The sequence below is a fragment of the Prunus persica genome, chromosome G5, assembly GCF_000346465.2.
Source record: "Prunus persica cultivar Lovell chromosome G5, Prunus_persica_NCBIv2, whole genome shotgun sequence".
Lineage (NCBI taxonomy): Eukaryota > Viridiplantae > Streptophyta > Magnoliopsida > Rosales > Rosaceae > Prunus > Prunus persica.
This window is the reverse complement of record NC_034013.1, coordinates 4,372,525-4,383,599: the sequence shown is the minus strand read 5'-3', so window position 1 is coordinate 4,383,599 and position 11,075 is coordinate 4,372,525. Positions and strand designations below refer to the sequence as shown.

General features: G+C 38.9%; 2 protein-coding genes across 2 annotated transcripts; one reads left to right on the top strand and one right to left on the bottom strand.

Moving 5' to 3' along the window:
• Positions 534–2,733, bottom strand: LOC18777663 (ferredoxin-5, chloroplastic). Its single transcript, XM_007209587.2, is given in 7 exon segments — positions 534–858; positions 1,048–1,092; positions 1,337–1,405; positions 1,991–2,079; positions 2,253–2,316; positions 2,424–2,693; positions 2,695–2,733. Coding segments are annotated over 7 exon segments (606 nt in total). The 5' UTR covers positions 2,719–2,733; the 3' UTR covers positions 534–813.
• Positions 7,818–8,689, top strand: LOC18777439 (late embryogenesis abundant protein 6). The gene is made up of 2 exons (XM_007210792.2): positions 7,818–7,952; positions 8,176–8,689. Exons 1-2 carry the CDS (start codon positions 7,866–7,868, stop codon positions 8,383–8,385), a joined length of 297 nt encoding a protein of 98 aa, XP_007210854.1. The 5' UTR covers positions 7,818–7,865; the 3' UTR covers positions 8,386–8,689.

Genomic DNA, 11,075 nt, shown 5'->3' with positions numbered 1-11,075 from the left:
TGTACTGAGAATTCGACTCACTCTTCTCCCTTCCTGCTTCTCAAATTGTCACCTCACTTCCAGTACATACCTAGCACCACAATCAAATTCCATCAACACCCTCACACAGCCATGCTTGATCAAACCATCACATGCACTAGTACCAACAGTCAAGTTCTAGTTTAATAAGCTACTCAATCTACATAAATATTAGCCGTGCAACAGAAAATTAATGATAACTCTAAGAGTAACACTTCAAGAAATGTCTTGGGAGATCAAAGGCAAGCTAGAATTCACAAGTTATCACCGATTTACGATGCCTGTCGCAACATCATGCCGCATTTCTTCAGCTAGATCTTTTCTTCACCAATTTTCTTGAGGGTTTAACAATCCCTCCCAATATTCTACCCTGTTAGTAACAAGTACCAAACAACAGAGAAAAAATACATAGCAAATGGGCCACTGAATCTTTTCACATCAATTCATAGCTGATCAGTAAACTAGCGCCATGATATTTCAATTTTCTCCATGCTATGTCATTGTAGATAGACATGTTGGACAAGTTATCCATGCCATTCTTTTAATCAGAAAAGTAGTTTGTATTGCATATGAGTCGATTACATTGAGGTCATCCGGGAGGGTTGAAATAACATTATCCAGGCTTCGCTACAATCATACTTAGCTTAGGATATACACTCAGTGGAGAGAAAGGAGCATAAAAGTCTAGACTGTCACGGGAGTGAAGATGGAAATGCACAGTACTTGGAAGGGAAAAATATAGTCTGCATATTTTACTCGGCAAATCCTAGGTCCAAAATCAATACCCTACATTTCTTATTCATCGCCCATCGCTAACTCCAAAGCATAATCATCTCTTTCCTGCAGCATGAATAGAATGCAGAGGTAAGATACCATAAAAGGAGTAGTTCCTTGGCAACAATAACTTAATCATTCTTCTTTCATTCCCCCCATGATATCTTTTTCTCTTGGTTTGAGTTCCCCCATGATATCATTCCTGCATTTTTTTGGATTAGATTTTTCTAGAGTTTTAGAGGATTAAGAACTCACAATTGGTCCCCGTGCAAAATATCTCCCAAATTGAAGCCAATACACCTGCATGTGCCAAGAATTTCAAAGTTCTATAAATCAGATGAATGGAAAGGCAATTAAAGGAAGCTGCAAAATGCCATCATATACCAAATAATTCCATAAAAGAAAATTGAAGAGTAATTGCATCAATTAAAGGTACAAGAAATTCTATATCTAAAGCTATTTGGAGGACACAAATGACTCAACAGATTCACACTAGAGGCTCATAGCATTTCCTGAAAGTTAATGGTAGATCTCAGAGCATTACCTCATCCTCGTCCTGTGTTTCTACTTCAAGATCAGACGATGGATAACCCACACAAAGAAGTGCATACCCCTGCATTCAGACAGAATATAATAACTCAGGCATTTCTCAAACACAACTTCTCAGTACCAATCTCCAAGTTTCCCCATTGTCTGGAAATATCATCAGGTTGTGGCTACCCGGAGTCATTTTCATACGATTTTGGTATGGGAAAGATGCATCGACACCTTCCAATCATAAAGGAAAAACTCATGTATCCCCAATTGTGTGTGTAGTGTGGCTAGGCGCACACAAGCACCCCTCCCAAGGGGCTAGTACCCTAAACCAAAAAATTTCCCATCATGAAACAATAAGGAATGTCATTTTTGCGATATTTTTCAGGTACATTAACTTACACAGACACTAAAACAGTAGTAATCCTGAAATTCACTTATATTTTTATTTTTTATACTATGATTTCTTCACTGAAACAAACCCAGGCTTAAATAAACTCGAAAACTATTGTTGGCTACCAAACCAACACCAACCCCATCAACACTTCCCTTACCACTTCATGAATAAATCTTTGTCTGAGAAAAGATGAGCTGAATACAGTGTGCAAAGCCAGGACACTTTGTGCATGCTAATTAATTTCATAAAAAACCTCAAAACACATGCCTTTGATTTCAATTCAGCAGAGATCCCTAGTGCCTCAGGCTGTCTAAGTTGTCCGGATTTCACACGTACAGCACAGCTAGTACAACAACCTGCCAAGTAAAACCAATTTGGACACTATTATTGAATGAATTCAAAAGAAAAAACCCACCTTACATTATAATCTATAGAACAAATTGGAAAAAAAAAAAAACCACCATGCATTATAGTCTATTGAATAATTCACAACACATTATTGCTCAAAAATGATAAAAGCGAACAATACCGTGCCTGCAAGCGAATGGAAGAGTGATGTCCTGTGATTCAGCAGTGTGCAATATGTACTGGTCCTGAAATTTCAACACCCATGAATTTTCTTGGGAAAATGGATAGAATTTCTATGTGATTTTGTCAGCAAACAAACAAAGAAACAGAGGGTTGGGACCTGGACAGTTACCTCTGGGACAAGGAACTGGTGGACGACACCTCGTTGCCTGTCGTGAACGGTGACTTTGTGAGTGGGAATTGAAGGAGAGTAGCTACCGGCTCGGTCGGTAACACCCACCGGCGTTTGGAGCTCCGACATCGTTTTGATGCGCCATTTGGTTACATTGGAGCGGCAAGCGAAGCTCTTTGGGCAAGTGGTTTGCCGGTTGAGTGCGGGTTTCCGGTAGATAGAAGTGCAGGGATTGCAGGGAATGGCGTAGTCCATCGGATTATCTGCTTGTAATTCTGGTTGCCGGGTACGCCATGCGCAGTGAAGAGGATAATGAAAATGGGTAGGTATTCACTGCACTCGTTAGTACAGAGTAACCGTGCAGACGAACTACCAATCGTTGGATTATTCACAGGCTTTAATTTTATTTTATTTTTGGTGAAATAGGCTTTAATTTTTTGGGTTACTACATAAAACACCCAAAACTATCAATCATTTTTTTCAAGTTCAAACATTATTTATCCACTATTTATAAACTCATACACAAACTGTTATAAATTCAGGCGATTATTGGATTCAATTGATGATATATGAGACATTTCTATAAATCTTATAAGGTCAAATAAAAGATATGCTCCAAAGCCACACTTTAACAGTGGCTGGCATGTATTACTTATATGAACAAGATTACAAGTTGTGATCAGTATGCTCCAAAACCATACGTCGGATAATTGAAGTGTTTGATTTGGATTGGGTTTGTCCTTCACACCCCCGCGAGCTGACAGAAAGGCAATGAACATGCAGTTGACAATGTCAGCAATCTTTTCATGGATGGAAAGGTAGCCGTCCTCCAATTCTTGATAGACAACATTTTCACAAACGTAGTGATAGCCCATCTTGACATGACGAGTTCGATCGTCGAAGACATGATTATATGCCAAAGAGATGGTGCTAATGTTGTCACACCAGAGCTTAGGACGAGCCAAAGTGAGATGGAGGTCACGAAAAAGAGAGGAAAACTAAGAGAAGGCAGCAGCGGTGTAGGCCAACTGACGGTATTCGGCCTCTGTATTAGAAAGAGAAAAATCACCTTGTTTCTTAGAACTCCAAGAAGAGCACCCAACCTATAGAACATACCATGAGTAGAGGTTCCTTGGAGATAGCGCAAAATACGCTTTACATCTAGCTAATGAGTGTTGGCGTGACTTGTGGATATTGACTTACTTTCCTTACACACCAAGAATTCTTATTATAATTGTAATTGATTTACTTTAATTCCTGATTTCCTACTGTAAATAGATTTAGGAATTTATTATTTATTTGCCCATTCAGGTTTCGTTGTATTATAAATATGACCTCCTACAAGGAGAAGAATACACAGAAAATTCCCACAAACAAATATTCTCTCATAATTTTCATATTTTAGCATGGTATCAGAGCCTGGTTCCGATCCAGGGACCTGTGGGTTATGGGCCCACCACGCCTGGAACAGTTTGCAGGTTACGAAAAGCATTGTATGGATTGAAACAGTCACCACGTGCATGGTTTGGACGGTTCACCATGGCAATGAAGAACAATGGTTTCAAACAGTGCAACTCAGATCATACTCTATTCTTGAAACATCAAAAAGGGAAGGTAACAACATTAATAATCTATGTTGATGATATGATTATAACTGGGAATGATAAACAGGAAATATCACAGCTACAAGACTATCTGGCTACGGAGTTTGAGATGAAGGATCTAGGTGGACTCAAGTATTTCTTGGGAATTGAGGTGGCTCGATCGCAGCAAGGCATATTTCTCTCTCAAAGGAAATATGTCTTAGACTTGTTGACAGACACAGAAATGCTAGATTGTAAACCTGCGGACACTCCTATTGTTCAGAATCATCATCTTGGAGAATATCCGGATCAAGTTCCAACTAACAAAGAAAGATACCAAAGGTTAGTGGGAAGATTGATCTATTTGTCACATACTCGACCAGACATTGCTTATGCGGTGAGCGTTGTCAGTCAATTTATGCACTCTCCAAGTGAAGACCACATGAATGCAGTTCTTCGGATACTTAGATATTTGAAGTCTGCACCTGGAAAAGGACTTATGTTCTCAAAGCATGGTCATCTAAATATTGATGGTTATTCAGATGCAGATTGGGCAGGTAATGTAACAGATAGAAAATCCACATCGGGTTACTTCACATTCGTGGGAGGTAATTTGGTGACATGGAGGAGCAAGAAACAGAATGTAGTAGCTTTATCCAGTGCAGAAGCCGAGTTCAGAGACATGACTAAAGGGATTTGTGAACTTCTTTGGTTAAGAAAGTTGCTTATTGAACTCGGGTATAAACCTACGTCCACAATGAATCTCTTTTGTGACAACAAGGCTGCTATAGCCATTGCACAGAATCCGGTTCAGCATGATCGTACTAAACATGTTGAGGTGGATCGACACTTCATCAAACAGAAGCTTGAGGCTAAAGTGTTTCAGTTTCCTTTTGTGAAATCCGAGGATCAATTGGCGGATATTTTGACAAAGGCGATTTCCAGTAAAGCATTCCACAATTCACTGGATCAGTTGGGCATTGGCGACATCTATGCACCAACGTGAGGGGGAGTGTTGGCGTGACTTGTGGATATTGACTTACTTTCCTTACACACCAGGAAACGGACATGGAAATTTTGCATTTTCGTGTTTTATCGGTATTTTCGTCCAGGTTCTTTCACTCCAAGACTAGTTGCGGATTGGATTCTTTTATCCGGACTGACTCTAATCATGATTATAATTGTAATTGATTTACTTTAATTCCTGATTTCCTACTGTAAATAGATTTAGGAATTTATTATTTACTTGCCCATTCAGGTTTCGTTGTATTATAAATATGACCTCCTACAAGGAGAAGAATACACAGAAAATTCCCACAAACAAATATTCTCTCATAATTTTCATATTTTAGCAATGAGTTGAAGTGGGCTTGTGCATGAACTGACAAACCTGATTGAAATGAGTATTGGAGGGAACCAACGATGGTACGGTATTCTAATTGAAATGGGTATTGGAGGGCACCAATGATGCTACGGTATTTTGTGTCATCAGCCAGAGGTTCTCCTTCATGTAAACTTAGACACGACCACTCACAGTTGGGGTGGAAACGGGCTTGGACCATATTGGTGTGACGAAGAAAATCCAAGATATACTTGGTTTGGGTGAAAGATAAGCTTCGAAGTATGAAAGAGACCTATTGGAAATATGCCATAAAGCTAAACTATGTTATGTAACTTTAAGATTCATTACCTTTTATGGAAACGGGCCTGGTTTTACAAAACCACGTTAGTTCATAGTTTCATGGACTAATTTTCATTGAGTTTTAACGTAAAACAAAAACATATATATTTAATAAGTTAATACATACTGGGCTATATTAAAAACACGTCAACATATAACCTCATGTCTATGGGTAGATGGCTAGTTTCCTTCTTCATTATGAAAATCCTAGCCGCACCCTAGTCTCCTTTCTTCTTGCTACAACCAACCGCAAGGAAGTTAACGGAGGGAGGTGGCCACTGCCCCTCCTCCCCTCCGCCCATCTTCACCTTGCTTTCCTCATCTCCCCTTTTTTCTCTCTCATCTTTTCCCTTCCTCTTATCCACTCTTCTCCTTCCTTTCCCCTCCCCAGATAGTCTAGATCTGTTTGAATCAAGGTTTGCTTGTTTATTTGTTTTATTTGGTTGTTTTTATAGTGTTCTAGGTGACTGGTGTTGTCTTTGTCTCGGCGACGGCGACAATAGCGACTCCGGATTGTGTCTCTCCTTGGGAGAATTGTGATACCTAGTGGCTGATCTTTTGTCTCTGTTTTAATGGCAGCGACAACAGCGACGCTGGTGGTAGTTGTTAGGATGTGGTGCTCTTCTCTACTCTACGCCGACCGAAGAACTATGCTTGGTCATAGGAGGTTTTCTTTGTCAGGTTCTAAGTTGAAGTGAAGTGCTTCTCAAAGGTCTTTTTACTGTTGTTTCTATGTTCCTCCTCCGTGTTCTCTCCTGGTTTCTACTATGGTATGTCTTATAGTTTGTGTGGGTGTCAAAGCAATATGATTTTGCTCATAGAAGGCTTCTTTTGACAGTTGGGATGTTCTGCAGTCTTCTCCTATGGGTTTACTATTTGGGGTTTCTGTGATCCTCTCATATGGGTCTACTGTGTTGGTCTCTAGATGCGGTTCTCGACTGAGGTCTTTGTGTTAGTTTTCGTTTTTGACTTGTTCTTCTATTGTAATGGTCTAAAGTTACTTGAATTGGACTCTCTTGTTAGTCCATGACATGTGTGGTACTCTTTCCTCCTTGGGGGTTTGTTCCATGAGGTTGTCTTAGGAATGTTTTAACGAGACCATTGTATCATGTCGCTTTTTGTACATCAGTGGTTTTATGAATAAATTCTCTTTCTAAAAAAAATGTCTCTAGGTAGATAATAGTTTATAGAAAATAATATATATGTCAGTTAATTTACGGGTAGAGAATAATTTATAAAAACTGATATATTTAAAACAAGGCAGTCAACTTTCCTGGGCTATGAAAGAAAAACTTTCCTAAACTACATACTGCCCATAAATTAATTTCTTCTGCAAAAAAATCCTTGGGCCAGCTCACCTTAACCCCTAATGTAGTTTCGCCACTGGTCTCTTGAAGCACAAGTTATTTCATTTTCATTCAAATAAGGTTTTAAACTGCTATTAATGGTATGCTCACAATTTCATTTAATCTCAAGCCTATTTCAAAAGCTCGGATGTATTAGGGTAAATAGTTTTCTTTTGCTGAGAACTAATATAATATAAATAACTTATAACTCAAGTAGTTAAAATCATTTGCTCATTCACTCGATCCAATTCCTAATTCCCAAGTATCAGACAAACTTTTGTTGATTTTTATCTATTGAAAAAGAAAAGAAACATGAGTGCTAATTGGAATTGCTCAGTTAGACACATCCTTCGTGAACAAAACTGTGCAGCTGATGCTTTGACTGCTATTAGTTTTGATTTTAATCCAGGTCTGCATATCTTTGAGGAGATGCCAGCTTGCATTACTGACATCCTGGCTGCTGATTCAAGGGGAGACTTCAGGCCTCGTCTTCTCTGCTTCTAGTTGGCTGGCTTGTTCTCTTGGGCTTTAGCCCCCTCTGTTACAAAAAAAAAAAAAAAAAAAGAAAAGAAAAGAAACCCCAAAAAGGAAACACAAAATGACTTTTGTCGCATGCTGTACAACACCCGATCGAATTAATTGTGGCAGCGTATCCATGTATCATGCCCAAGTGCCTGCATGTTCACCACGTCATCGTTGGCGCAGCGGTGAGTCGGCGGTGGCACGGTGCGTTTCAATCCTCAACTTTCTTTGGCATATAAATAAAACTGGATATCATGATTTGCAAAATATATTGAGACTCAGAATTCATAAGATAAACAGATAGATAGATATGCAATCTGCAAAGGAGAAGCTCAGCAATAAGGCCTGCGCTGCCAAAGAGCACGCAAACATTTACAAAGCCAAAGCTGAAGAAAAGGTCATCAAATTTATTATTTTGCATCCTTTTTTTTTTTTTTTTTTTTTCATATTATTAAAATTACACTAAGTAAGCCATGCAGCAAATATTTACGGATGCACATAGGGTTTAGGGCAAATTTTAATTGGATATGGTGTTTCACTTCTTGATCAGGTATTAGAATTTTGTTTCTCTATTGATTTTCGTCGTTTAATCGAAAATACGTAACGTATTAAAATTGTAGGTGGAGAAGGCGACGGCGAGAACAGAAGAACAAAGGGAAATAGCTAGCGAAGTAAGAAAAGCAAAAGAAGCAAAAGCAAAGATGGAGCTTCATGAGGCGAAAGCTGAGCACGCAGCTGAAAAATTGACTGCTAGTGCTAAGAAATCCCATGTCATCCATGGACAGAGTGATCCTGCGGTTGGTGATCGCGCGTCATCTCCATGGTCTTGATCATGATGGGGCTCGTCTTCATAAGACCACAGTTCCAGCGTATCCCCTTTGGAGGTTACGGCACCCACAAGTTCCCCTTGTAATAATAATGCTTGGCTCTGTGAAAAAGAGGACCAAAGTGTACGTGTAGGTTTAGCTTTTGTGAGTTGCTTTTTGTTGAACATATCAACTTGCTTGCTGTTTTGTTAAGGGAGAGTTGTTTGCTTTTGTGTTGCTGATGAATCTCATATGCAAATGGTCATATTCTAATTTGAATTCCAATTCTTCACATGCCACATATCCATCAAATTGCCAAGTAATAAAGTTTTCCTTCGGTTCAATTTTTTTTAAGATCTCAATAGGAGAGGGGTGATAATATATTAAACTTACACACTACACCGGTAGTTAAAAATCAAATTCAGGATCTCTATTAATAATTAATGTAATAATCAGGAATTATTATAGGTTATCACCACTATAGGAACTGGAGTAGCAGCACCAACAAACCCATTTAAACCTTAGTTCAATTTTGTTAATATAAAAAGACGATAAAAATTTATTAGATCAATAGTAAAGAGTACAAAGGACACAGACGATGAATGAAACTATTCTAATAATAATATGGTAGACATGTGTTGTAACTTTTGAAAAGAAATGCTTATTTTGAGAAGAAGAAAAAAAAAGTAAAATACAATTGAAAAAAGATCTAAAACCAGTGGTTGTATGCGTAACTTACTCAAACCAGTTGCAAGGGTTGACAATGCAATAAAAATAAAATAAGGCGTTGACAACACAATTGCTATGCATTTTGGTTGTAATTTCAAAGTGATGCAACGTGAAGAACAAGGGGGAATATTGTCAGCTTGTGATTATAACATGAGGATAAGTTAGCCTCTGATCTTGTTGCCTTTCAAAAGAAGAAGAAGAAGTGGCACCTCCATTCCAAGTTATTGGCTGAATATTATAATTATGCAAAGTGTCCCTCAATTCAGAAATTCGTCCGGTAATCTTATCAATTTCCGAACCGATCTTGTAAAGTTCTCTCATGATGTGTCCAGGGAACCGCTTTCGAACAATCTTCATGCTTCCTCTCCTCTGGGAAGCCACCTTCAAGGCAAAAGTTTCAAACGACATCCTCCAAATCATAGGCAGCGTCTCTAATATTTGCGATACAAAAACGTATGACTTCGTTGTCTCCTTGTCTTTCATCTGCATCTTTCTAAGTAGCACTGCATCAATTGCAGCTTAGTTTGTGCATATTCGACTTGATCGCCGACTCCGTTCAAGAAGCTGGTAAAACTGACTGCAGACATATATGTGTTTGGCCAGCGAAGGGCGTGTGTCTACACTTTGCACTACAATCATACTCCTTATTTTTTAGTTAGAATTTAGCTAAGAACACTAAAAAACTCCTAGTTTAGGAATTATAAATATTGGAGGAGCGGGGAATCAGAAGTACAGTGGTAAATGCTCTTAACTACTTGAGCTACAAGCCCCTTGCTCATTAAACAAATGTTAAAAATATTTATTAAAGTAAAGCATCATTTAATTATAGGGAGTCACTACGAGTCTTTTCTCTCTCTTCAGATTTAAAAGCTCCTAAATGTCTCCTTATTTTAAGAGGTGGATAGGGAGTATGATTGGAGTTATATTTGTTTAATTCCTCTCTGAATTTTGTCTGACAATGTGATTTAAGGCCCGTTATTTCTCTTAAACTAATTTTCTACATGCTCAGGCCGGTGCCGCACCATCCTTCACCTGGCAATCTATTTTATGGGGTCGGGAACTACTCTCTCGTGGACTCCGCTGGTGCATTGGGGATGGACAATTAGTTAAAATTTATGGAGATCTCTGGATCCCTCGCCATCTTAATTTCACGGTTCAATCTGTCCCCCACCTCTCTATAGATTCTAGAGTTAGTGATCTTATTACTACCAGCAGACGCTAGAATGTTTCTGAAATTTATCGTCTCTTTACTTTTTCCTAAGTGGAGCTCATTCTCTCTATCCCATTGATGTGCGACAATGGCGATTGCCGTATTTGGCATTTTACTCGCAACGATCTCTATACGGTAAAGAGGGGTTATTAGACTGCTTTGGAATTCCAAAAACAGGAAGCTTCTTTGGCTATCTCTAGGTCTTTATCTTCTCCCTTTTAGAAACTGTGGAAGCACCTTTGGAAATTAAAAGTGCCTCTAAAAGTTCAGCATTTCTTATGGCGTTTGGCCCAGAATATTCTTCCTACCCCAGATGTACTTTATCGACACAAAATTACTCAAGATGCCTTTGTTTCCGCTGCCATAGGTCGGTTGAAACAGCTCTCCACGCCCTCCATGACTGCACGGCTAGTTCTTTGGTATGGGAAAATTTGGGTTGGTCCTCCTCTCTTGCTACATTACCTGGTCATGATGCCTTAAGCTGGCTATTGGTGGCCTGGGATGTTCTCTCTAGTACCCAACACTATCTGTTTACGTTGGTTCTTTGGTCTCTCTGGAATGCTCGTAATGCTGTCTTATTTGATTCTATTGTTTTGCCCTTGAACAAATTGTTTTTTTGTGCAAAGAACTATGATGCCAAGTTTCAAAAGATTCTACTTCTTTCTTCATCGTTGAAGGTCTTCTTTGCCAGTTTCCTGGAAACGGTGGCAACCTCCTCCTTCAGATTCTTTTAAACTCAATGTTGACGGTGCACTTAGTTTGAATTATGGCTTGC